This window comes from Rhinoderma darwinii, chromosome 1 (genome assembly GCF_050947455.1).
Source record: "Rhinoderma darwinii isolate aRhiDar2 chromosome 1, aRhiDar2.hap1, whole genome shotgun sequence".
Lineage (NCBI taxonomy): Eukaryota > Metazoa > Chordata > Amphibia > Anura > Rhinodermatidae > Rhinoderma > Rhinoderma darwinii.
The window spans coordinates 354,886,847-354,913,476 of record NC_134687.1 but is presented as its reverse complement, the minus strand read 5'-3'; the positions used below and the strand labels follow the sequence as shown (position 1 = coordinate 354,913,476).

Below are 26,630 nucleotides of genomic sequence, written 5' to 3'. Positions count from 1 at the left end.
TAGTCACAAATACCTTGTTCTGTAATGCTTTACCAGTGCACAATTGGACCCATTTTTAAAAAAAGGGGAAAATATTAGAGACACACACAATCCTGTCTCCTTAAAGGGGTACTCCACTAAGCAAATTAACGTTATTTTTGTAGAATACATATTTTATTTTTTTATTTTTTACAATTTTCCAATAAACTTTTTGTATCAATTTGTTATGGTTTTCAAAATCTGCTTGTTGTTATTCAGTAGGAACATTCATACTTCACTTCTAGTGGATACAATTCTGTCCATGGTCATGTGCTGGACACACAGGTGCACAGCTCATTACAGTTACAGTATGTGTATCAGAGCGGTGTCTTCTAACAACTCCAGCACCTGTGTCCATCACATGACCATGGACAGAATTTTGTCCACTGGAAGTAAACAATGAATGATCCCATGGAGTAACAAGCAGAGATCTTGAAAAGCGTGAGGAATGAATACAGAAAGTATATTATAGAACTATTAAATACACACAAAAAAACAAACCATTAACTTGCAGAAACCGGACAAGCCCTTTAACATCCATTTGAGAAACTAGTATAGGATATACTCATTACCTGCACAAATGTCAAAGCAGCCTTCTGCAGGAGGCACTCAGCATAGCAGATCTCAGCATGCATTTCCTCTGAGGGAAAAAAACATATCGGGGTCAAATTCTGTGAAGGACAGGCGTTCTGGCATCTGCTACAGAACAGTTTCTGAAACTAGATTCTAGGCACAGCAGCCTGAGGATCAATACAAATACTGTCAGTCCAATAGAGGATTCCTTTTCTATATGAATGTGCACAGCAATGATCATTTACAATCATCCGCTTTTCAAATAGCTATGGCTTTGCTCACATCAATACCATAGTCTACGGTATTCATTCCCTCAAAACGACAGAACTCTTGCACAACAGAGACAAACTGAAAATATTGGCACCGAATCCGTCACCATAGGAATCAATGGTGATGCAAACGAAAACCTATGGTTTCCGTTTGTTTCAGTCAGGGTCCCGTTCTGATGGGAAGCTCCGATGTAACGTCAGAATGGGACCGTAACACAGATGTGAACAAAGCCTAAGGGCCTCCCACACACGAGCGTGTTTGGTCCGTGATATACGGTCCGTATGTCGGCCACAGTTCCCAGACCGAACACACTGCAGTGAGCCAGGCTCCTAGCATCATAGTTATCTATGACGCTAGGTGCCCCGGCCTCTCCACGGAACTACTGTCCCGTATTGAAAACACGATTACAGTACGGGAAAGTTGTCCCGCAGCGAGGCAGTGACTCCTAGCATCATAAATCACTATGATGCTAGGAGCCCGGCTCCCTGCAGTGTGTTTGGTCTGGGAAGTGCGGCCGACGTACGTTCCGTACATCACGGACCGAACACACTCGTGTGTGTGAGGCGCCTTAGAAGTTAAGAAATTTGATTGAACAGACTGTATTTAGAAGCCTAAGATATAACTACAGAGATAAGGGTGTGCTTTATTTGCTACAATTACTCTTTCCTCGAAGAAAAATCATCATTACAAAGCCATCATTTGACAGGGATTTGGACAGGAAGAAGGCGGCGGCATCGAGAGCCTGCTCTCATGTAACTTCTTGGAAACAAAGTCAAGGTGGCAGCTGCATGGGAGTATAGTGAAGGTAAAGGCGTCGTACTTTACTAGAAGGCTGGCATAAGCACAGCAAGGAGTCTAGCACTGTGAGGCCTACTATGTGGCTGACATTACGAGGCTGCCACTACAGTGACTATTTTCACAAAAGCTGGTTTAGAAGGTGTGGGCATTTTAATACACTTCTCATGGCACGATTTCACTTTCTTCATACAGTAGAAATAGTCCTAATACAATAGAATAGACCTAACAAATGACTGAGTCAGTAGGACTGCCCACTGTTAGCAGAGATGAAATACAAGTTATATTAAATACAAATACCGTAAATATCAATCTGCAAAGCTCCCTCTGCTCTACCCTGTAGTTTTAACAGCATACGCAATGTGACAGGTTCCCTTGAAGTCATTTGTGTTTAAAAAGGAAAAAAAACACTCTTTGGAGAAGAACCCTCCCCTAAATAATGTAATTATTACCTTCAGACAATTGGTCCCCTGTCTGTTTGGACACTAGATTAGACAAAGACTCCACCACAGAATTTCTCTTCCTGAACCTTTAAAAATTAAAAGTTACTCTCACTTTAAAATTTCTTTCACCGCTATATTACACTATAATTGACACAACGTTGCAGAATAAAAGAAAAACACATAGTTCATAGACTTCGAATACATCAGTGATCCTTTATTATTTTATTTTAATTACTAAAGCCACCAGACGTTTAGCAAAGTGAAATGCTTGCAATAAATTCCTTAAACAAAAAAAATATATATATTTTTTTGTTTAATCAGTTGGGTAGACAGGGACCTTTAACCCATCATCTGTTTTTTCATGGTATATTCAATTTGCTGCCACCAAACGCCTTAGACAATTGGGGATGATATGGTCTCTTTATATGAATGTAACCACAATCGCCCGCTCTAGTCCATGGGCTGTTTTTATTTCGAGGCCCTGAGTATTTACTTGTACTTTTAGATTGAAGGACTGTATGACTATATTCCCTTGGGAATAAAGAATTATAACGTGTGAAACAGATGTCACGTTTTTAACTGAAACCTTCTTGGTAGATTTCTAAGAAAAAAGCATTAATTTCTAATGTATTTTTGGTCTGTTTATTGCTAAATGCCATTTACACTTTGATATGCGAAACGGCATCTTGGATCTTTGGCCCTATTTGCATAACCTTTTATTGCCTATGTTTGAGAAATTAATAAATTTGGCACTTCTGGGGCAGTCCGAAAGACAAACGATTTGAGCGATTTTAGTTCTTTAGAATGATAAATACGTTGAAACCTTTCTGGCTGCGCACCCCCTCTATGTAAATACTTCTCAATTTTCTCATCACTTTTCAAAATAGGAGACAGGAGACAAAAGTCGCAAAAAAAGGTGCAAATAGGCCGAGCGCCAAAATTAATATTTTTTTTACATCAGAAAAGTGGCCTAAAGCTGAATGTATATTCCACTCTATAAAAAGTTACAAAAAGGTTTATAAGAAAATAGGAAAATTTCCAAATTTATACAGAAACCAGCACCAAATACGATAAAGCGTTCCTAACTTTTCAGCATAAGCTGTCAAACGTGTGTACATGAGGAATAACAATATTTCTGGTCACTATATGACTTGTGGCATTTTATAGCACTTTTCCCCTCTGCAGACTATCTCGAATTCTCAGTGGTCTCTGATCGAGTGCGTGGAGCCTAAGGGTATGTTCACACGAGGGCGTCCGTAACGGATGAAATTACGGGGATGTTTCAGCCTGAAAACATCCCCGTAATTTCAGCCGTAACGGCATGTGCAGGCGCTTGAACGCCGCGTCCATTACAGACGTATTTGGCGCTGCTATTCATTGGAGTCAATGAATAACGGCTCCAATTACGGCCAAAGAAGTGACAGGTCACTTCTTTGACGCGGGCGTCTATTTACGCGCCGTCATTTGGCAGCGGCGCGTAAATTACGCCTCGTGTGAACAGACAAACGTCTGCCCATTGCTTTCAATGGGCAGATGATTGTTAGCGCTATTGAGGCGCTATTTTCGGACGTAATTCGGGGCAAAAACGCCCGAATTACGTCCGTAATTAGTGCGTGTGAACATACCCTAACTGTTATGTCTTCCATACACTGCACACAAAGAAGGGAATCCTGCTCTTATCTCGATCACATTCACACTATATGGACAAAAGTATTGGGACACAACACATTACACTTACAGGAGCTTTTATGATATCCCATTCTAAATCCATAGAAATTAGTATGTAGTTGTTCCCCTCTTTACAGCTAAAACAGCTTCCACTCTTCTGGGAAGACTTTCTACAAGATTTTGGACTGTGTCTGTGGGAATTTTTGCCCATTCATCCAGAAGAGAATTTGTGGAGTCAGACATAGATGTTGGACGAGAGGGCCTGGCTCGTAATCTCCATTCTAATTCATCCCAAATGTGTTCGATGGGGTGGAGGTCAGGGCCCTGTTCAAGCCAGTCAAGTTCTTCCACACCAAACTAACCCAACCATGCCCCATGGACCTTGCTTTGTGCACTGTCGACGCACTGTCGACACACAGTGACCACCAGGACCCAGTCTAAGGACTTTTTATGGGTAAGACCATCCTGGTAATCCTTTACACAGGGTCTTGTTCAGACCCATTACCTTCACTCTTTGATGTCTGTTTTCGGGACCATTTATGCCCTTTAAACAGTATCAAAAATTGTAAATAGATCTAACTAGTTTTATGCTACACTAGTGTTAGTCTTACCCCAAACCCATACTTCAAAGGTTTATTATACATACCTTGGCTTTCCTGACTTGTCTCTATGTCATTTTGTGATTGAGTTCTCCTACTGTTATACTTCTTTTAAATGTTTGTTCATTATGTATATTTAAATAAAGTTTTGTATTGACATTTTTTCGAATATATATTGGCTATAGACTCTGTTCTTCTCATGTTTATATATGTATCATAGAGTTGCCTCATTAACAGATATGGGAGGATGTTCCCAGGAACATTACCTAGCCCAATAATATTATTTGCTTTTGGATACCATTAGTTATAACTGTCGAAAGTTGGTAGCATACAATAGTCCAAAATGTCTTGGTATACTGAAGAATTAAAATTTCCCTTCACTGGAACTAAGCAGCCAAGGCCAACCCCTGAAAAACAACCAATTTAAATAGCATTCTCTCCTTAAAACTTTACAGTTGGCACAATGCAGTCAGGCAGTGAACGCTCTCCTGACATTCGCCAAACCCAAATAGCCATCAGACTGCCAGAGAGAGAAGTGCGATCCGTCACTCCACAGAACACGTTTTCACTGCACCAGAATGCAGCGGCGGTGTGTTTTACACCACACCATCGACCTCTTGGCATTGTGCTTGGTCATGTAAGATTTGCATGCAGCTCCTCGGCCATGGTAACCCATGCCATGAAGCTCCTGAGGCACAGTTTATGTGCGGATGTTAATGCCAGAGGAGCTTTGCAGTTATTGAGTCAGAAGAGCGTTGGCAACTTCTATGCACAATGCGCCACAGCACCCAGTTATCCCACTGTGACTTTACATGGTCTGCCACTTTGAGTTGCTGTGGTTCCTCAATGCTTCCACTTTGCAATAATACTACTCACTGATTGTGGAATATCTAGGAGGGAAGAAATTTCACGAACTGACTCATTACAATGGTGGCATCCGATTACAGTACCACGCTTAAATTCAGTGAGCTCTTTAGAATGACCCATTCTTTCACAAACGTTTGTAAAGGCAGACTGCATAGCTAGGTTCTTGGTTTTATATACCTGTGGAATGCAACTTAATAAAACACCTGAATTCAATGATTAAGAGGTGTGTCCCAAAACTTTTGACCATATAGTGTATATAGAAGCTGTAACAGCATGGAGGACATTATACAACAGTAATGAGCAGTATAGCCGAGAATCAAGCACTGGAGTAAAGCGTCTCTAACTCTGCTCCTCCCTCCCCTCTGCATAGACTTCTATTGGCAGGGTGTAAAGAGACACACCCTCACTTCCTGCAGTCTGTCTCATCTGCTCTGTAACGAGAGACTGATTTTGCTTAACAGGGGGTGGACAGCAGATTTCAGGAAGGGAGACACCTAGTGGCAGTAACTTTACATATAATTTGCATGGATAAAACAAAATTTTAACAGCAAGTAAATTACAAAGTTGATATATATCAGGTATTCTATCAAATTAGCATAAATTGTTGGAAAAGTTAGTGTCTATTTAAAAACAAAGTATATACCTCTGACATGTCTGTAAAGCTTCTTTCATCGTACCAATTCCCATCTGTATGTCCAGAGGCTCAAATGTCATCGCTGCTTGCATAACCAAGATGGTGCTGTATCCAAGAGCATGATACATGCTATCTTTAGCCCTGTAGAATTAAGGCATACCAGTCACATCTGTGTTAATTTAATCTCTTAACATCATTTAACAAAAAATATATAAAATAAATTACACATTAATAATTCCCCTCGTCGATAATACACATCCCTGCACACTCAGATTCTGTCACCCCCCCTAAGCTTTAATACATTTGACCGTTACCAAGTAACAATTAAAGAGGCTCTGTCACCACATTATAAGTGCCCTATATTGTACATGATCTGATTGGCGCTGTAATGTAGATTACAGCAGTGTTTTTTTATTTAGAAAAACGTTCATTTTTGACGGAGTTATGACTTATTTTAGCTTTATGCTAATGAGTTTCTTAATGAACTGGGCGTGTTTTACTTTTTGGCCAAGTGGGCGTTGTACAGAGGAGTGTATGACGCTGACCAATCAGCGTCATACACTTCTCCCCATTCATTTACACTGCACTAGCGATATAGCTATATCGCTATGTGCAGCCACATAAACACACTATAACGTTACTGCAGTGTCCTGACAATGAATATACATTACCTCCAGCCAGGACGTTCTGTGTATTCAGAATTGACACTTCGCTAACACAATCCCGACACTACAGCACAGCAAGCGTAATCTCACTGTGCTGTCATTCATAGCGTGATCTCGCGAGATCACGCTGTGCAGCTATTAAGTCCCACACAAACTTTACCAAAGTGTCGGGAGTGTGAATAGACATTGCGTCCTGGCTGGTAGTGATGTCTATTCCCTCTCAAGACTCTTCAGTAAAGTTAATGTGGGTGTATGTGACAGCACAGCAGGATTACGCTGTGCTGAGTACAAATGGGCATGAATGGAGAGAAATGTATGACGCGGATTGGTCAGCATCATACACTTCTCTTCACAACGCCCACTTGGTCAACAGTTAAAAAACGCCCAGTTGGGCATTAAGAAAATAATTAGCATAAATATAAAATTGCTCATAACTTGGTCAAAAATGATCATTTTTCAAAATAAACACTGTTCTCGACATTACATCACCTATCAGATTATGTAGGAGATAGGGCACTTATGTGGTGACAGAGCCTTTAAGGCTACATGGCGACTTTGGCAGCGACATAGGTCGCACAGGTAAAGAACGCTATTTTATAGCAGTGTCGCGCTGGCTGCGTTACAGTAATCAGAGTGGATGTGGCTGCGTTGCATCCCGCAGTTTGCCTTGACTGAGACACAACAGTCGCAAGAAATCTGAACTTTGACGTTTCATGGTAACCTGCGGGTCACAACACGGTCTTTAACTATAATAAAATTACTGCATGTTGGTCTATAAATTTACATTAAATGGCTATGTGCACACCTTTGCAATAGGAAAAAAATATATTAGACATGCATATATATATATATATATATATATATATATATATATACATACACACACACCTGGAGAGATTCAAGCTGCATTAGGTTATTGGCGGATTCTGCATTGCGTCTTTTCATTTGAAGACCAGCTGTCTCTAAAATACATGTTTGTGGACGTGCAATTTCAGGGCTTAGTTACCTGTGAAGCATGTTTCCCCTTTCTTCTCTCCATGCTCTCCCCTCCCTTTCTCACACACAGACACGGCGGTGAGACATTTCAGTGAAAAAAATCCAGCTCAGAAATCTCTTCAGGGATAGAGTTTGCGGTGTGTGACTAATACTGCCCTGCTTTGACCACAGATGCTTCTACAGTGCTCAGAAATAGTTAGGAAGACGCAGGAGATACATATATGACCATAGGATCAGAATACACACACAGGGTTTGTTTGTAGTCTCTAACCATTGTGCAGAATCTGCATCAATCTGGTGCATAAGACCTGTACAAACAAAACAGTAAAAGAGTCGCGATCAAGACTAATTGAAATTTAAAGAAATATTCAACTTTGCAGAGTGTAGCAAAAAAATAAAAATAAATGGATAGCTACAATGGTGTGCATAGCCTTCAAGTATAATGTCAAGAAATTATATTTAAAAGTAATAATGTGAAAAAAATAAGTCAAAAGACATCCAGGTTGTCAAGTAATATTACATATTTATTTAGTAACCTGAAAGTCTTACCATGGACGTAACAACTCCAGAGCTTCTGAAAACTTGTTATTTAAAAATAAGTTCAGAGCCAGAGTGCATTCCTCCAGGGCACATCGGAGATCCATCTTGGAAGCCCTGAAGAGAAAAAATATGCAGATCATCAACTTCATACAGGGCCACACCTACTATGAGGCGGGTTGAGATCTGGCCTCAGGCGGCAGCATCGTAGTGGGGGTGGCAAAAGAGAGGTCAACACAGGCGCAGTAAACATTAGACCAGTGTGCTGGTTAAACCCTCTCCGGCTGCATCAGGCAGGACCTTGTTTCTATATCCTGCATGCCCCCTTCTGTCCTCCAGCTGTTCTATCATTAGATGTCAGCAGTCGGTGACGAACAGGAGGGAGGGGGAGGAAGTCTACAGAGACAGTACAGGCAGAGAGCAGGTTTACATTGTCTGAAGCAGTGATAACAGCTAGAAGCTAATAACAGATCCTGGTGTGCACTCTTCCAAGACCTCCTCTCCAGGCAGCACAGTATATGCAGGCTCTCATCCCCTCCTCCTCCTGACTACTGAACTCCAGGCAACCATCGCTGCTGACCTATTAAGAGTCTCCAACTACTTGATCAGACTGTCTGCATATGAAAAGTACAGCTACCTACAAAAGTTAAGTGTATATGTTTGTGTGTGTATTCGTTCGGTTTATCCATGTCATATCCATCCATCCATGTCTCTCCTATCCAACCATCCATCCATGTCTCTCCTATCCAACCATCCATCCATGTCTCTCCTATCCAACCATCCATCCATGTCTCTCCTATCCAACCATCCATCCATCCATGTCTCTCCTATCCAACCATCCATCCATGTCTCTCCCATCCATCCATCCATGTCTCTCCCATCCATCCATCCATGTCTCTCCCATCCATCCATCCATGTCTCTCCCATCCATCCATCCATGTCTCTCCCATCCATCCATCCATGTATGTCTCATATCCATCAATCCATGTATGTCTCATATCCATCAATCCATGTATGTCTCATATCCATCAATCCATGTATGTCTCATATCCATCAATCTATCCATCTATGTCTCTCATATCCATCCATCTATTTAAAGAGGCTCTGTCACCAGATTTTGCAACCCCTATCTGCTATTGCAGCAGATAGGCGCTGCAATGTAGATTACAGTAACGTTTTTATTTTAAAAAAACGAGCATTTTTGTATTTATGCAAATGAGGCTTTCAAAAGTCCAAGTGGGCGTGTATTATGTGCGTACATCGGGGCGTTTTTACTACTTTTACTAGCTGAGCGTTCTGACGAGAAGTATCATCCACTTCTCTTCAGAACGCCCAGCTTCTGGCAGTGCAGACACAGCCGTGTTCTCGAGAGATCACGCTGTGTCGTCACTCACAGGTACTGCATCGTGTCGGACGAGCGAGGACACATCGGCACCAGAGGCTACAGTTGATTCTGCAGCAGCATCGGCGTCTGCAGGTAAGTAGCTACATCGACTTACCTGCAAACGCCGATGCTGCTGCAGAATCAACTGTAGCCTCTGGTGCCGATGTGTACTCGCTCGTCCGACACGATGCAGGACCTGTGAGTGACGACACAGCGTGATCTCTCGAGAACACGGCTGTGTCTGCACTGCCAGAAGCTGGGCGTTCTGAAGAGAAGTGGATGATACTTCTCGTCAGAACGCCCAGCTAGTAAAAGTAGTAAAAACGCCCCAATGTACGCACATAATACACGCCCACTTGGACTTTTACTTTAAACACGCCCACTTGGACTTTTGCAAGCCTCATTTGCATAAATACAAAAATGGTCATAACTTGGCCAAAAATACTCGTTTTTTAAAAATAAAAACGTTACTGTAATCTACATTGCAGCGCCTATCTGCTGCAATAGCAGATAGGGGTTGCAAAATCTGGTGACAGAGCCTCTTTAAGCACTACAAATTTCAGTGAATGGAAGGGATTTATTCATCTATTTCAAAGCAAAAACGTCAGCCCTGTCACAGGGCTTTTTGAAGAAAATCGCACGAAAATGTATCCGTGGAGCAGATCTATAAATTTGAAGAATGTCCATATTTGCTGCTGAGTGGTCGCGGATTTGTTGAAGATTTTCCCCATAGAGTTCATTAATATCAAAATCTGCAACCAATGCCCCAAAAAAATATAACCCAATATTTTCTCATAGTTTAAAATAAAGAGATTATACCCACCTCCCCTGGTGCTCTTTTAACAAAGCATCCTTGGTTCCCCTGATGGTCTCTGTACAGCTGGTATCCTGTGATGATGCTGCATCACATTTGACAGCTGCAGCCAACCACAGGCTGCAGTAACACATTGAACGAGACATCGTCACAGGATGCCAGCTGTACAGAGACCGTCAGGTGGACCAGGGACACATTGCCACAGGAGCACCAGGGGGCGAGTATAGTTTTTTTTTTTTTCTCAGCTAGTTTCCACGACCCGATTTGTTGCAGATTTTCGGTCAGATTCCCCTGTGAATTCTGGGTTGGATTTGTTGCAGAATTTTCTGCAGCATATCTGATCCATGTGTGCGGCCTCTAAATGGACACAAAGGTTACAAAGTGCTCGGCTGGTATACAGTTTTATGCCACCCAAAGACATGCAAAAAAAAAAAAAACAACAACATATACCACAGCACAGGAGTCTTTGATCTGTGTATATGCACACCAAAAGTTTCTAGAAGTTCAAAGTAGGGCACCATATAACTTTTCGCCTCAGGTGGTAAAAAAGTTAAAATCGGCCCTGACTTCATATACACGACAGAAATGTCCCCCAGGATTCTAGTTTACATTAAAGCCAGCACATAAAAATATTTTAAAAAACCTATAAAGCAGCTCTGTAAAGTGTATATATCGTAATTGCCATTATTCTATTGGCGAAAATTTATATAGTGCAAACACATACTGTAGGTCTGGACCAAATATGCATTCACTGACCGATTGGCCCAAGTTTACAAAACCGTTTACTCCAAGCTTTAGTGTAAAATGTGCCACTAAAACTATGCTAAATTCTGACGTGTCACATTTTAGCAGCAAAATGTTGGACTTTTTACGGTTTACTAACGTAATCCATCCGGACAACGTAGGAACCTTTGGATGTTTCCAATGTAGGAGTATAGTTTTTAATATGAGCATCATGAAAGATCTAACCGCCACAGTAGGTATAATTTCTTCCACCAGTAATAAAAGCCAAATTCTAGGTTCAAGTATACGAGGGAGTCCTTCTTTGATCCAGCGCCGTTTCGTTAAAAGGAAGTAATATTCCAACTTTATTTCAGACAAAAGTCAAATCCACTAGCACATTGTGCCATGACTAAGGACAGGTGATCTGTCTGAAATGCGTAGGCTTACTGCTGACAACCACCCTTACTCCTAGTGGATTTTACTTTTGTCTGACAAAGTTGGAATATTACTTCCTTTTAACAAAACAGCGCTGGATCAAATTCTGCTGTGTTTGTACCGTGTGCCGCCACGTGGATCCGTGCGCAGTTCAAATCTTGACATACATACATACTGGTGAGCTGGAGGAATCCTCCTATATTTTCTTAGTCCTACTTTAATCTCAAGAAATTCCAGTACTTCTGTCCAGAAAGTATTAATAATTGGATAGTTCCAGAACATATGCAGAAAGGAGCCCTCAGCTCCTTGGCAACGTGGACAGACAGGAGTAGGTATACATTCCATCCTTAATAATTTGAAAGGTGTGAAATAGATTTGGTGGAAACATTTTAATGGAATAAGTCGGTCTCTTGTAGATATTAAGATACCTGTTAGGCTATGTTCACACGGGGTATTTTGCCGAGTTTTTTGACGCGGAAACCGCGTCGCAAAACTCGGCAGAAACGGCCCGAGAACGCCTCCCATTGATTTCAATGGGAGGCGTCGGCGTCTTTTTCCCGCGAGCAGTAAAACTGCCTCGCGGGAAAAAGAAGCGACATGCCCTATCTTCGGGCGCTTCCGCCTCCGACCTCCCATTGACTTCAATGGGAGGCAGGAGAAAGCGTATTTCTCGCTGTTTTTACTATGTTCACACGGAGTATTTTGGGGGAGGAATATCTGCCTCAAAATTCCGTTTGGAACTTTGAGGCAGATATTCCTCTCCCTGCACGCCGATTTTCGCGGCAATTATCGCGCCGTTTTTCGCCCGCGGCCATTGAGCGCCGCGGGCATAAGGCTATGTTCACACTGGGTATTTTGCCGAGTTTTTTGACGCGGAAACCGCGTCGCAAAACTCGGCAAAAACGGCCCGAGAACGCCTCCCATTGATTTCAATGGGAGGCGTCGGCGTCTTTTTCCTGCGAGCAGTAAAACTGCCTCGCGGGAAAAAGAAGCGACATGCCCTATCTTCGGGCGCTTCCGCCTCCGACCTCCCATTGACTTCAATGGGAGGCAGGAGAAAGCGTATTTCTCGCTGTTTTTACTATGTTCACACGGAGTATTTTGGGGGAGGAATATCTGCCTCAAAATTCCGTTTGGAACTTTGAGGCAGATATTCCTCTCCCTGCACGCCGATTTTCGCGGCAATTATCGCACCGTTTTTCGCCCGCGGCCATTGAGCGCCGCGGGCATAAAACAGCGAGAAATACGCTTTCTCTGCCTCCCATTGAAGTCAATGGGAGGTCAGAGGCGGAAGCGCCCGAAGATAGGGCATGTCGCTTCTTTTTCCCGCGAGGCAGTTTTACTGCTCGCAGGAAAAAGACGCCGACGCCTCCCATTGAAATCAATGGGAGGCGTTCTCGGGCCGTTTTTGCCGAGTTTTGCGACGCGGTTTCCGCGTCAAAAAACTCGGCAAAATACCCAGTGTGAACATAGCCTTATGCCCGCGGCGCTCAATGGCCGCGGGCGAAAAACGGCGCGATAATTGCCGCGAAAATCGGCGTGCAGGGAGAGGAATATCTGCCTCAAAGTTCCAAACGGAATTTTGAGGCAGATATTCCTCCCCCAAAATACTCCGTGTGAACATAGCCGAGGGGATAGGCATTTCCTTACGATCGTCTGAAAATACAGAGGAAAGAGTCTGAGACCATCGGCCCAGGGCTCTATCAAGTTTTTTAGCTGGAAATAACGGAACCGGAGAGGAGTTGGGATCTAGTGTTTGGACCTAAGTTGAGTAAAAGTTGCCACCTTCTCTTCCACATCTTCCAAGGTTAGTATACCCAGGGTTGCCCACTCACTAGGGTTAGGAAGTCTTTGTAGCTGTGGCAGGAGCGGGCTATAAAGCGGCGTGCTAGGTGACCAGGACCACTCCTCTGAGTTAAAGAGCAGCATTGATCTCTGTCAGACCTTCAGAGTAGTCTGCATTGGAATTTCAAGTATATGTCCCAAGGGGGGGGGGGTTCGCTGTCTATAGATAGAGTTCACGAGGGCTTTATAGGACCAGGAGTAGCGAAGCTTACAGCTCAGTACAGGGATTTAAGGGTCTATGGATAAACCACCACCAAAAACATACACCAGTTTGCTAGCAAGGAAGGAGAGCTAGAAGTTCGGGTGTGCCAGCCCACCCTGCTCAGTGGGTAGCTGTGGTGTACCCAGAGTGATTCTAGAAGCACCACCTGCCCAAATAAAAGATCTAAGATCTTTGTCAATATTGGAGTAGAACGATAATGGTAGCCATACTGGAGAATTATGAAAGGTGCAAAAATCTAGGTAGAGACTTAATTTTGAACAGGTTAATTCTGACTGTAACTGCGAGAGGTAGGGGTCTCCATCTATCAAAGTCTATCTTGAGATGCTATACCAAAGAAGGGATATTGTCAAGTAAAAAATTACAAATATCTGAACTAACCACTATACCCAGATAAGTAAATTTTATCTGACCATTGTAGTGGGGGAGGAAGTGCGACATTCCTAGCAGCATAGTCTATTGCCATTATCAAAGATTTTGACCAATTCACACGGATGATGTAAATAAATCAAAACAACGATAATTGTGCCCGCAGAGATGGGCCCGGATTAAGAAATAGAAGCGTATCATCTGCGTAGAGAGCCACGTTCCTCCCTTCCCCCATCTCGAAGCCCTTTATATCAGGAGAGGCCCTTATAGATAGTGCTAGTGGCTCAAAAGGTAAGTGCAAAAAGGGAAGGAGATAGCGGGCAACCTTGCCTAGTCCTTTGGGCTAGCGTAAATGAGGGGAAAATGTGACAATTGGTTTTAATACTTGCTATAGGTTGGGAGTATACTAACTATACCCAGCGGATAAATCTGGGGTCAAATCTAAATTTGCCTAGTACAGACCACAGATAGGACCACTCTACCAAGTCAAATGATTTCTCAAGATCCAAAAGGCAACAACTATGGTGCCACCTGACTATAGTGGATATGTTGGTAAAGAGCCTCCAAAAGTTAATATCAGTGGCCTGCCCTGGCATTAAACCAGATTGGTCCGAATGAATAATATAAAATATAATCTTTTACATATGAATCGTCAGAATTATGGCTAATATTTTAATATGACAATTAAGGAGCGAGATCGGCCGGTATGAGCCACAGTCTCTAGGATCTTTATGGTGATTGGGGATAAGAACTATAAGAGCCTCTCTCATAGAAGGGAGGAGGGTAGTACCACTACTGAAGGATTGAAAAAGGGTAAGCAAGCGAGGAGCAATGACGTCAAAATACAATTTATACCATTCTATTGGCAGACCGTCCAGACCCGGGGTTTTTTCCGATTTGAAAAGAAGCCAATAGCCTTTGTGATTTTCTCTATGGTCAGATCTGCTTCCAAAAAGTTTACATCCTCACTATCTAGGGTGGGGAACATAATGGCATCTAAGTATTCCTCTTTTTCAATTGAATTGTATGAAACGTTAGAAAAGTACAAAATTGGAGTAGAACTTAGCAAATACATCATTGACAGGCACCCCAGTACAGGAGGCGATTTCTAAAATAGGATTCAGAGTCAAGTGTCCTTTCTAGCCAAATAGGCCAGCAAAAGACAATTCTTGTCCCCCTACTCAAAAACCCTCTGTTGGGAATATAAGGTTTTCTTACTGGGGAGTTCAGTTAGTAAAAGGGTATATTCGCGTTGCTTCGCCGTGAAGGTAGTAAAGGCCGAGGAGCCCCTAGTCCTGAGATATTCCTCCTCCGCTACAACTTGTTCAGCCTCCAATCCTATAAGTTGTTAAGCTAGTCATTTTCTATGTTCGGATATTGCTTGTATAACTATCCCTCATATATGCTTTGAAGGCATCGCATACCAGATATCTATCAGGTGAACCTAGATTGGTATTCGAAAAACCTATATATTTTTCCAAGGAAGGTCGCGACCTCAGTGCAGGAGAGCCATAGGGGACTCAATCTCCATATTTTCTGTTTTGCAACTTCAGGGAAACCCAGAGTTATGATGAGGGGAGAGTGGTCCGATATTCCCCGAGAAATGTATTGTGCATCTACCACATATACTAGAAAAGCATCATTTCCAAATGCCAGGTCAATTCAGGAAAAGGACCTATATGCAGGTGAGTGGCATGAATAAGCTAAGGAATGAGGGCAATGAGTCCGCCAAATTTCCCTCAAGTGATAAGTGGCAGCCCAATTAGCCAAAGGGGAACTACCCCCTGGGCCCCCCTCTTGTTTATCTATCTAATTCAGAGAACAACATTAGGTTGAAATTCCCAAGGAGCAAAAGAGGAGCAGGGCCAAACTAAGTTACCAGCAGCATTATGTCAGTGAGTAATTGGACAAAGGATGTAAAATGGATCTGACATAGCAGCACAATGATTCCCCCCCGCCCCCTAGGATCTGGCTTAACAGATGTAACCTCACATTTTAAAGATTTGTGGACCAACAACAAGACCCCACAGGAGTAACTGGAAAAAAGAGGCATGATAACCATGCGTGACCCACGGTCGTGAACAATTCGCAATTTGTAACCGAGTAAATGAGTCTCTTGTAAAACTATAATTTGCAGGGGTGGTACGTGGAAAGAAAATTAAAAACTAAAAAAGGACCTTTTAAATGTCATTAAGTCCTCTCCCATTCCAAGAGATAATTTTAAGATGGTGTAGCGTCTCCATGAGTGATATTAAATACAATACAGACCCGGAGGACATCAATATACAAGGGTTGAACACATAAGCTATGCCCCCTTTGGGAATTAGTAACTTCAGTACTCCCAGAGATCAGATCACCAGTCCACATGGTCAGACAATCATATATAAACAATTCGACAAGTATGAAAGGCAGAAACAAAGCCAACCCAAATCCAGCCTACCCATCCCCTCAAACGCGAGACAGGTTTCATTACCAATTGCAGCATGTAGCAAGAAACAGAACTACAGGGTATGCTTAAATGGTTAGTGAAAGAGGGCAACCCCCTTCCCCTGGAGTGCAGTAAGGATACTCAATTACAACTAATAGACTCAATAGAGCTACAACATAAAAGACAGGAGTATTTCAGCAATATATCCAAGTCCTGGTATATCTCCCGACACCCATCACAACTGAAGACATCAGCAAAGAAAATCCAAGTCTTTACAGAAGAGCAAAGTTGGGTTCCAGTTCTATTTTCTTACAGCATAGGATACTACAGGAGTAGAGAAATCAGAGTCCATGACGTTCCAACCAGGCAAAGACCTCTTCAGGTTTATCCAGGAATATTGCTGAGCCATTGTGCACCAATCTGAGTTTTGCGGGTTAAACCATAGAATAGACAATTTATTTCTCCCTCAAACATTTCTTGGCTCCGCTGGAAGTACAAAAGGCAACGGTTTCCAAATAGTCGGGAAAGACTCTCACATCTTGGTTGGTATGTTTCAAAGGCCCCTGTTTCCTCGCAAGAAACAAATTCTAGCAATTTGTCTCTGTCTTTGAAGTTCAGAAACTTAGCAATGAAAGTATGTGGCGGCATCCCAGGTGGAGGAGCTCTAGTCAGGATCTGATGTGCACATCCCACACAGAACATAGGAGAAAAGGGGCAGTGTCCCCAAATGTTGATTTGAGCCAATTTTCCAAGAATGCAGCAGGATCTGGCTTTTCCACTCCTTCAGGCAGGTCGACAAAGCGGACGTTACATCTACGCAAACTGTTCGCCATGTCGTAGAGTTTAGCCCGCCATGCGGACTGTTGAGTTTCTAAAATGTCGACCCTCAATCTCAAGGGAGTCACCACATCTTCCAAGTCAGAAATACACCTCTCAGATTCAGTGGCTTTCACGTAATGTGTGTACATCAGCTCTGAGAAGACCAAAGTCTGTTTGAAGGGCATCAATTTTCTCAGAACAGTACAAGATTCCGTAATAGGCTTTAACCCCTTCCCCTACCTGACTTTGGCGTATGGATACGTCAAATTTCGGGAAGTATGGAACTGGCTCAAAGGCGACCCCCTCTAACAGCTCATCGCGCCCCCCGCAATGCAATCGCGGGGTGGCGATGGTTGCCTGGGGGCCTAATGAAGGCCCCAGGTCGGCCATCTTTGTGCTCCTATTAAGTGCTGGCTCTGGCAGGGCTTAATAGAAGCCTTTTGAGAATCACGATATTAGTATTGCAGTATATAGTGCAAGCGATCTAACAATCGCTGGTTCAAGTCCTCTAGGGGGACTAATAAAAATTTAAAAAAGTTAAAATTCGGGAAAAGGTTTTTTTTTTATGTAAAAAAATTAATTAAAAGTAAAAAAAATAAAATAAAAATAAACATAATTGGTATCGCCGCATCCGTAAAAGTCTGAACTATTACAATATATCATTATTTAACCCGCATGGTGTACGCCGTAAAAAAAATTAAAGTGTAAACGTCAGAAACGCTATTTTTTGGTTACCTCATCTCCCACAAAAAATGAAATAAATAGTGATCAAAACGTCGCATGTACCCCAAAACGGCATCATTAAAAACTACCGCTTATCCCGCAAAAAAATAAGCCTTCATACCACTTAAATCGACTGAAAAATAAAAGTTATGGCTCTCAGAATTTGGCGAGACAAAACAAAATTTGATTTTTTACACTTAGGTTTTTACTTGTAAAAGTAGTAAAATATAGAAAAAACTATATATATTTGGTATCGCGGTAATGGTATTGACCCACAAAATAAAGTGAATATGTTGTTTTAATTGTACAGTGAATTCCATAAAAACTAAGCCCAAAAAACAAAATGAAGGAATCGTAGTTTTTTCATTTCCCACAAATATTTTTTTCCCGTTTCCTAGTACATTATATGGCACAATAAACGGTGCTACGAAAAACTACAACTCGTCCCGCAAAAATCAAGCCCTCATAGGACTATAATCGACAGAAAAATCAAAAAAAATGTATGGCTTTTGGAAGGTGGGGAGGAAAAAACGAAAATGAAAAATCTGAAAAATGGCTGTGGCAGGAAGGGGTTAAACATGTCCAACATGGACGGTTCAGGAGGGGAGTCAACAAGTGTGGAAGGAAAGGTGGAGACCTCAGAAGGCCCAGATATAGGACCAGTGGATTTATCCATTTTGTCTGTAATTTTAGATTGTTTGGAGGGTGACCATTATGGGATTACCCCAATTTGCAGGATTATGTAAGAGCAGAGAGATAACTCAGACTAGTGTACAGCCAAAGATACGTCAGAGAAGTATTGGCATAGGGAATGGGGGGGGGCCTTCCATGCGTCACATTATATCCAGATTACATCTGCGCAGTAGGGACAGCAGGGGGTTTGTAGAATACCCAACATGTCATTTGCAGCCAGCTGCTAAAGGTACTGACCACTCCCTGTAGCGTAGAGGAGAAGTGGGGGCCTCAGGAAATTTTGCTCAAAATGGCGGCTGCATCCACTGGAGCGCCGTCTCCTTCACAGGATTCAGTTTGTCCTGGCCTCCGCCTGCAACAAGGCACTAGGGCAGACACTTGTGGGCCATTTTCAGGTGGTCTCCGCTGCAGCGTATTGCACTGCTCCGGCTGGAAGTAGCTGCCGCCCGGCTACGGCCGCAAATTGAGGACGGGGATCAGATTGCTGTGGTAGGCCCAAAACTCCTGCTTGCAAGATCCGGGCCAGAAAGGACTCAAAACTTTCCCCCCAGTAGCGGGAATGTAGTGGAACAGCCAGTGCTGCTCAGAATTGCTCCAGGAGAGAGAATGGAGGAGGATTGCAGCGGTGCCCCCCTGCAACATGTCCTCTCCCACAGGAGTCCAGGCCACGTCCCCCCAAATTTATTGCGTCCGTTTATTAAATCACTCCAACTACTTCCTTTGCCAATTTTAGGAAATATGGGCCATTGGGAAAAATATTAATTTAAGGGTACTATCATTTTTGTCCAGGCCAGTTGCATTACTTTTTTGTGTTTTTTTTTTTTCATTTTTCTGTTGAACTACAATTCAAAAGCAATGTCTGATTTACATTAGTTGATTTTCAGTAAATTAAAATGTATTACTTTTGTCAGTTTCAAGTTATTTTTTCCTTTCTTTAACAGAAGGGTACCAACAATTTTGTCCACGACTGTATATACATACATATATGGCAGATGTCGGAAGGGGTTAAACAAAGAACAAGTATGAATAGGGTGTAAACATAATACAGGAAAACAATAATTAGAAGCATTCTGTAAGCAAATACAGAAGGACGAAAGAAATATACATCGCATCGTAAAGTAATATTTAGCTTAGAAACTCCACTTAGCTCTCTTTCACACGTCAGTATTTGTAAGCCAATACCAGGAGACCTAAGAGTCCAAGTTTCAGGAATTTCGGAATGGTCGTTTAGGCATAAAGATAGGCTTTGGGAGATGAATTGCGAGTTTTGAGTGTCCTATTTTATCCCACAATACACTGCCAAGAGATCAGCAATTAATCCTACATCTGCTTCATGAAAATAGTTGAAGCTGTAATAAATAAAACCAGGTCATTGCGATTCTACGTGGTCACAGCACTGGTTAGATGTAAAAACAAAAAATGTGTATAACTGTATGTAACAAGGTATATATTGTATAACGTCCATCAGCAATCAGAACTAGATCGCACCCCCTTTTTCCTCTAAATGTCGGTCGGACTACCAAATAGCACTTCTACTTTCTAGAACAGATGATTAAACAGGTGTGTGGTGTGGAGTAGTACTTTTATGGGTCCACTTATAACAGCTCTACCTACATAATCCACGACCAATACACAATCCCCTCATTGAATAGGAGCATACAGGTTAGTATGCAAGTGGCTACGTGACCAAAGGGGAGATTTATAAATTGGGTCTCAAAAAATAACTGGCCTGGTTGCCCATAGCAACCTAGCAGAGCTCAGCTATCATGCCTTAAACTGTTCTCCAAAATGAAAGCTGCATTGTGATTGGTTGCTCTGGGCAACAAGGCAAGTTTTTGTGTTTGACACATTTTTATATTCTTTACCTCAACCGTGTCTCTTCCTTAATATCAGGTGAGTTTCCTCTGAATACTATAAATCTTCCTGAACTCTATAGTAAAAAATTGAGTATTTGGCCATACTAGCCAATCAGATTAAAGCTTTTACTTTTCAGAGATGGCAGCCTGATTGGTTGCCATGGTTTCGGCTCCATTTCCCCTTCGTTTTGATTAATCTCCCTTAGGCCTGATTTACACGAGCGTAGTTCACGTCCGTGATACGCGTGAAAATCACGCGCGTCGCACGGACCTATGTAACTCAATGGGGCCGTTCAGACAGTCCGTGATTTTCATGCAGCGTTTGTAAGACTCACGACATGTCCTATACTTGAGCGGTTTTCGCGCATCACGCTCCCATTGAAGTCAATGGGTGCGTGAAAATCACGCAAAGCACACGGACGCACTTCCGTGTGCCGCGTGTGATTCGTAGAACAGTTGTTTAAGAAATGAAGGCAAAAAATAAAAGCATTTTTTTCATTTCTGATTTTAAACATAAAAACAGTCATAACGATGCCATATGTGCGAAAATCACGCAGCCACGCACCAAATACTTATGGCACAGTGAACTGCACGCGCAAAACGAACACGTTCGTGTAAATAAGGCCTAAGGGTCAATGCATCGGATGCGTATTACGTGCAGTTTTGGTATTTGCGTGCGGCAAAAAGCGCAGCGTAATACAGTACCAGCATAGTCAATGAGATTCCAGGAAATCTCATGTACACGCAGCAGTTTTTTTTTCCGCACATAAATTTACCTGCGGTGCGGATTTCAAAATCACACCATTGTCTTGTGTTTCCGATTGTGAATTCTATCTGCCTAGTGCTGAGGGAGGGGAGGAAAAAAAAACAAAAAAAAACGCACCAAAACCCGCAGCATGAAAACACGCCAAAAAACGCATCAAAACAATACTGCACAATTAGGTGCGGTTTTTACATGCGCATATTCTGCGTATTGATGCAGTTTTGGTGCGTATTTCCACAGCAAAATACGCAACGTGTGCATGTAGCCCATATGGGAGGTGGCCTGGTGTAGTCCATCTTGGCTTTTAAACTCCACTAGTAGTCAGTGACAGATTGACAAATGTCTTCGGAGTTCAGTGACTGCATACATCGCCATTAGTGAACAATGGTTGCTATTAAACTGTAGTCAGGGTGACTACCAATAACACAACAGAGGCCAATATAATTTCCTGTGTATGCCCTATACACATCAGATATTCTAGCATCACCACATTAATAAGGGGTAGTTCACAGTTTTTTTTGTAGGCAGAAAAAATCTGCAAGCATTGTTTTATCACTTTATTTCTCCGTGTTTTTTTGCCCACGGCCGTTGAGTCTAATGCGAGGACCACTGCAAGAACCGCTCAGAAACCAGCACCACAGGTTTTTCCTGCCTCCCAATAATCTCAATGGGAGGTCAGAGGCGGAAAACGTGAGAAGAAAGAACAAGTCGCTTTTTTTTTTCTCACGAGCAGCCAAAGTGCTGTGGGGGGGGAAAAAAAAAAAAAGAAAAAAGAGAAACACCTCAGCCTCCCATTGAAATCAATAGGGGGCGATTTAGGACGTGTTTTTTTTTGGCACGGATTCGGCCCTGTTCACACTGAGTTTGACGAGTTTTTTGACGTGGAAACCGCTCCGCAAAACTAGTCAACGATTTCAATGGGAGGCGGACGAGTTTTTTTTACCGTGAGCGGAAAAACGGCGTCGTGGTAAAAATAAGCGACATGACCTATCTTGAGGCGGTTTCCGCCTCCAAAACCCCATTTCAATCAGTCAGAAATGGTAAAAAAAAAAAACGGCTCGACGAGCGTTTTGACGAGTTTGTCAAACCACTGTGCAAAAAAGTCCGTGTGAACACAGCCTTACCGCGGCACGGTTTTTCTGCTCGCGGTAAAAAAAAACTCGTCCGCCTCCCATTGAAATCAATGGGAGGCATTTTCGGGCGGTTTTTGCGGAGCGGTTTCCGCGCCAAAAAAACGAAATTAAAAAAACTCAGTGTGAACAGGGCCAAGTTCACACAGAGGTTTTTGTTGCTGAGTTTTTAATGTTCGGAACAAACCCGGCTGTTTTATGATCACATTAAAAAAAAGCTATTTACATTTTTCTGTTCATAACATAAAAAGTTAAATACATTGTGGAATTACAAAAAATAAATAGTTTAGGAAACAAAATACTTTCCATAGTCCACGAAAGATGCTTAACCCTTTAGTGACTAGTGCTTTTGTATTAATTGAAAGAAAAGCTGCAGATAATAGGGTCATACGGCATTTCTTATACGGCTAATCACACGCAAAGTATAAAAAAGGAGCTTCCCTATGAGAAAACTTCTCACATCACATCCCTCTTCCACAGTAAGTATACAGCATATCCCTCAAACAGAATATCGGATATCTACATTTATACAACATGGAAACATCAACACTGCAATAAGGCATAATAACGGAAATATATGAGGAAATTTCCAATAAGAAAAGCCATCCTGAAGAGGACAAGATGTCCCCAATGCTGCGTCACAAGACCCAGGCAGCCTGTGCCATTTACTCCTAATTTGCTGGTCGCCACAAACCTGCTAATCTTGCATTTATTTCATAAATAGAAGCTGCTTTCTACAGCAACCTTCTGCTACAAGGACTGGAGGATACATTTTCCATCCCTCCCCTAGTAACCAAGTCTATACAAGTAGATTCATACATGACAATAATAAAAGGTCCCTGATGGAACTGCAAGCAGGAGGGAGGGAACATGGAGGCAATGCAGATGCTCCAGACGACCTACCAGGCACTGTAGTGTGGCTAGAATCCAGGACAACACAGAATAATACCTGGGTCAACAGTGAAACCTGCTGCCATGAATTTGTTTTTAGCAAAGGAGAATAAAAAATGTAAAAAAATAGTACACGCGCGGTCTTATTATTGCATACATTTCCAAGGTGAAATGTAAAGGATGCAGCGCACAGATGTATAGGAGGCATTTGCGGACAAAATTGAAGCAATGTAGAATGAGCTGCTATACTTACAGGGTGAAGCCTGCCGGTAAGACGACAGCAATGCCACAAAATGCAGTAAATCCTTCTTGCTTAGGACACTCTCTTTAGGAGATGGAAATAGAGCACTTCTAGCAGGACATGTATATTATGTAAACATACATATATATCAGTGCACTATTATGCGCAGGTACACATTGAGCAGCTATGAATTAGTCATCAAAAAGAAAAAGAAGGAGCAGCAAAGTTCACAAGGTGGCAGCTGGCACGGCAGGGGCTCCCCATTACAGCATTCAGAAGAAATGTCAAGTAAATGAACAGCAGGTCGATGCTGGTACGCCGGATGATGCTCGCTCTTCTTTGCTCAGGAGGGATGCTGGGAGTTTTCACCAATGTATGATGCAGCCTAATTCTAATCCATCACTCTCCAATACAGGACAGACTGAATACACGCAGTCTATTTGCTGGTGCCTTACTATCTGCAGTATCCACACGGGGAGATCAGATAGCAATGTAGGTTAATCTACCACCATGTGACGGAAGACACTAAGAATCATTGATCTCTTTTATTGGACGTTAGCAAGCTGATCGAGTGCAGAAACACACAAACCACTGAATATCCCAAATACGTCCCCACTTCCGTCAGCGCACTTCCAGTAAACGTATACGTTTATTCAGATTCCACAAGTCTGTGCAGTGAATAAATAGCCATACAACACATCTTCCCATAATGTATTCAATGATATAGCCACTGGAAGGAGACTTTTTTTCCTCACATTCCAGCTCTAAAAATACATCTGTATGATGTTATGGTTTGGGGGGGGGGGTGTGAGTACTTTTAAGGTAACATTTTGAGGCATGTATGAATTAACTCCTTAGGTCACAAGGAAAATAGTTTAAGAAAACAAAAACAAACTAATCATGTTAAGATCAAAAACTAGCAATACGTTTATTGCATAGAATCTTATGGTTATATAAAATACTAAATGTGCATATATGCCATTGTCGAATTAACAAAATCATCATAAAAATGTGTGCCGTTGGTTTCCTTTTTTTGTCAAAACAATGGTAAAATCGGTAAACCTTCGTTGTAAAATGCTTTCCAAGGGTCTGTTCACACGTGACGGATTGGTTACAGAAATTGACGCATGGACATACATCTTGGAGTTTGTAAAAATGTATGTACATGCTGCCAAAACCACCCCATACAGGATGTATAGAACCTATTTTCAGACACAGAAAGCTCTGCAAAAAATCTAATACGTGTGTACACACCCATAGGGGTTAATAAAGACAATTATCTTATTATCTTTGGCTCTGATCACGCTGCTCCTTCTTCAAAAAGAACACACCGTGTGTGTGTGCCATCCAAGTCCTGTCCATGATCCGTGGAAAGATAGGACATGTTCTCTCTCCCCATGGATCGGAGAGTCGGGTCAGTTTTCACAATTCACACACTGAAGCGAATGGGTCCGTCAAAACTATCGGGTGCCACTCGGATGCGGATGTGAAAAACAGCCCGAGTGGCACTCTGTCATGTGCAAGAGTCCCTCTTTTTAGGAAGCTGCCCGCTAAAACTAGGTTAATATTCTTCAGATCTCTTCTATGTACGCTCTGCAATATTTCTACAAGATCGTTTGCTTTAGGAACATGCAGAAAATCCTGTAGATTAACAGTGTAGGCAAGTTCATCTCCAGTTTACTTTAAGCATTTATTTCTAGGTTTAATGTCCTTTAAAAAGCAACAAAAGAAAAAACTATTTTCTGGCATATAATCTAGTTTTATTAAATTCAATATATGTAGAGGAGAAACAAGGAGTTTATTTAAAAAAAAAAAAAAAAAAAAAGAAGGGTTGTAGCCTTGTTGTGGCAATGTTAGAGGCAGACACATACTTCGTTCTTTTATTGTCTGTACAGACAATGCAGCAGGGTGTGTGCGCGCGCATTACGGCAGCTACAAATACTGGGAGTTAATCCATAGAAAAACGTCAATAGAGTAATAATGTCTCCAGGAAGAGACGGAGAACTGCCCCTCCCTTAGAAACCAGGTAGATTCAAAGAGTCATCGGTTTGTACAGTGTTGCTATTCATCCTTATCTAGGCCTCCAGCAGTACAGTAGAGCTGTCCGGCCATTAAATCCACAACCCTCTGATGATGAAAGAACTCTCCCGACCCTGTCTTAGGCCCCATGTACACGACCGTGCACGCAATCACGGCCCGCGATTGCGGGCACGGCCGGCCGCTGACTGACGCATTTTCGGGCCGTGCTCCCATACAAAGTATGGGAGAACGGCCCGCAAAATGTGAAAGAACGGACATGTTCCATAATTCCCGGAACATTTCCACGGCACTGACACCCTTCCGAGGTGCAACGGAAAGGTGTCAGTGTTCAATGAAAGTGAATGGCTCCGTTTTTGCGGACCGCAAAAACGGAGGTTTTTTACGGTCGTGTGCATGGGGCCTTAGTCGAATAACAAACTAATGCGAAAATTGGGGAAAAAAAGAATAAATATTATATATATTTAATGGATATTCACAAAAGTTTTATTAAAAAACAAAAAAAAACAAAAACAAAAACTCAAATTAAGAAAAAATATGCTTAGGAATAAAAACCTGAATTAAATAAGGTTCCCTTTTAAAGAGGTTCTCCATTTTGGACAACCCCTACTTGTTAGAAGGGTCCCTTGACAATGAGTGGATCACAAAATGTTACATCAATGTGTTTTCTGTATAATACAGCATAGGACAGGTACTCCAGAGAGTGCCGCTCTTTATAACTGCTCTCCATTCTGGCCAAGAAAGGAGGGTCCCCCTCTATAAACTCTGAAATTCGTAATCCGGTCCATGAAAATGGGTGTTCTAAACTGGGCATCCGCCCTTAGCAGAAGGACATTAAAAAAACTTTTTAAATATTTTAACCCCTTCCCTCTTTTGACCTTCCTGACAGAGCCTCATTTTTCAAATCTGACATGTTTCACTTTAAGTCGGAAAATAACTTCGGAATGCTTTTACCTATCCAAGCGATTCTGAGATTGTTTTCTCGTGACACATTGGACATTACCACTTTTCTAAATTTAAATGTATCTGCTTGTGAGACAAGCAGTTCTACCACACAAAATTGTTGCTAATTAACATCCCCCATATGTCTACTTTAGATTGGCATCGCTTTTTGAACATGGTTTTATTTTTCTAGGACGTTACAAGGCTTAGAACTTTATCAGCAACTTCTCACAGGTTCAGTTGTGATGTGGC

At 42.1% G+C, this 26,630-nt stretch overlaps 1 protein-coding gene across 5 annotated transcripts in view; it reads right to left on the bottom strand.

Annotated features, from left to right (window-relative positions):
• The window catches only part of TTC39B (tetratricopeptide repeat domain 39B), a 335,062-nt gene that overhangs the window by 30,605 nt on the left and 277,827 nt on the right, over window positions 1–26,630 (bottom strand). For 3 of the 5 annotated variants that reach the window (XM_075826659.1, XM_075826649.1, XM_075826667.1), the window contains exons 3-6: window positions 8,078–8,182; window positions 5,877–6,008; window positions 2,109–2,185; window positions 591–658 (exon numbers count right to left, since the gene is read on the bottom strand). In XM_075826659.1, coding sequence (XP_075682774.1) covers window positions 591–658; window positions 2,109–2,185; window positions 5,877–6,008; window positions 8,078–8,172 — 372 coding nt within the window. In that variant the 5' untranslated portion in view covers window positions 8,173–8,182. Of the gene's footprint in view, window positions 1–590; window positions 659–2,108; window positions 2,186–5,876; window positions 6,009–7,538; window positions 7,837–8,077; window positions 8,183–23,411; window positions 23,834–26,630 lie in introns of those variants that run through there. The other 2 variants (XM_075826676.1, XM_075826679.1) reach the window with 2 other exon arrangements.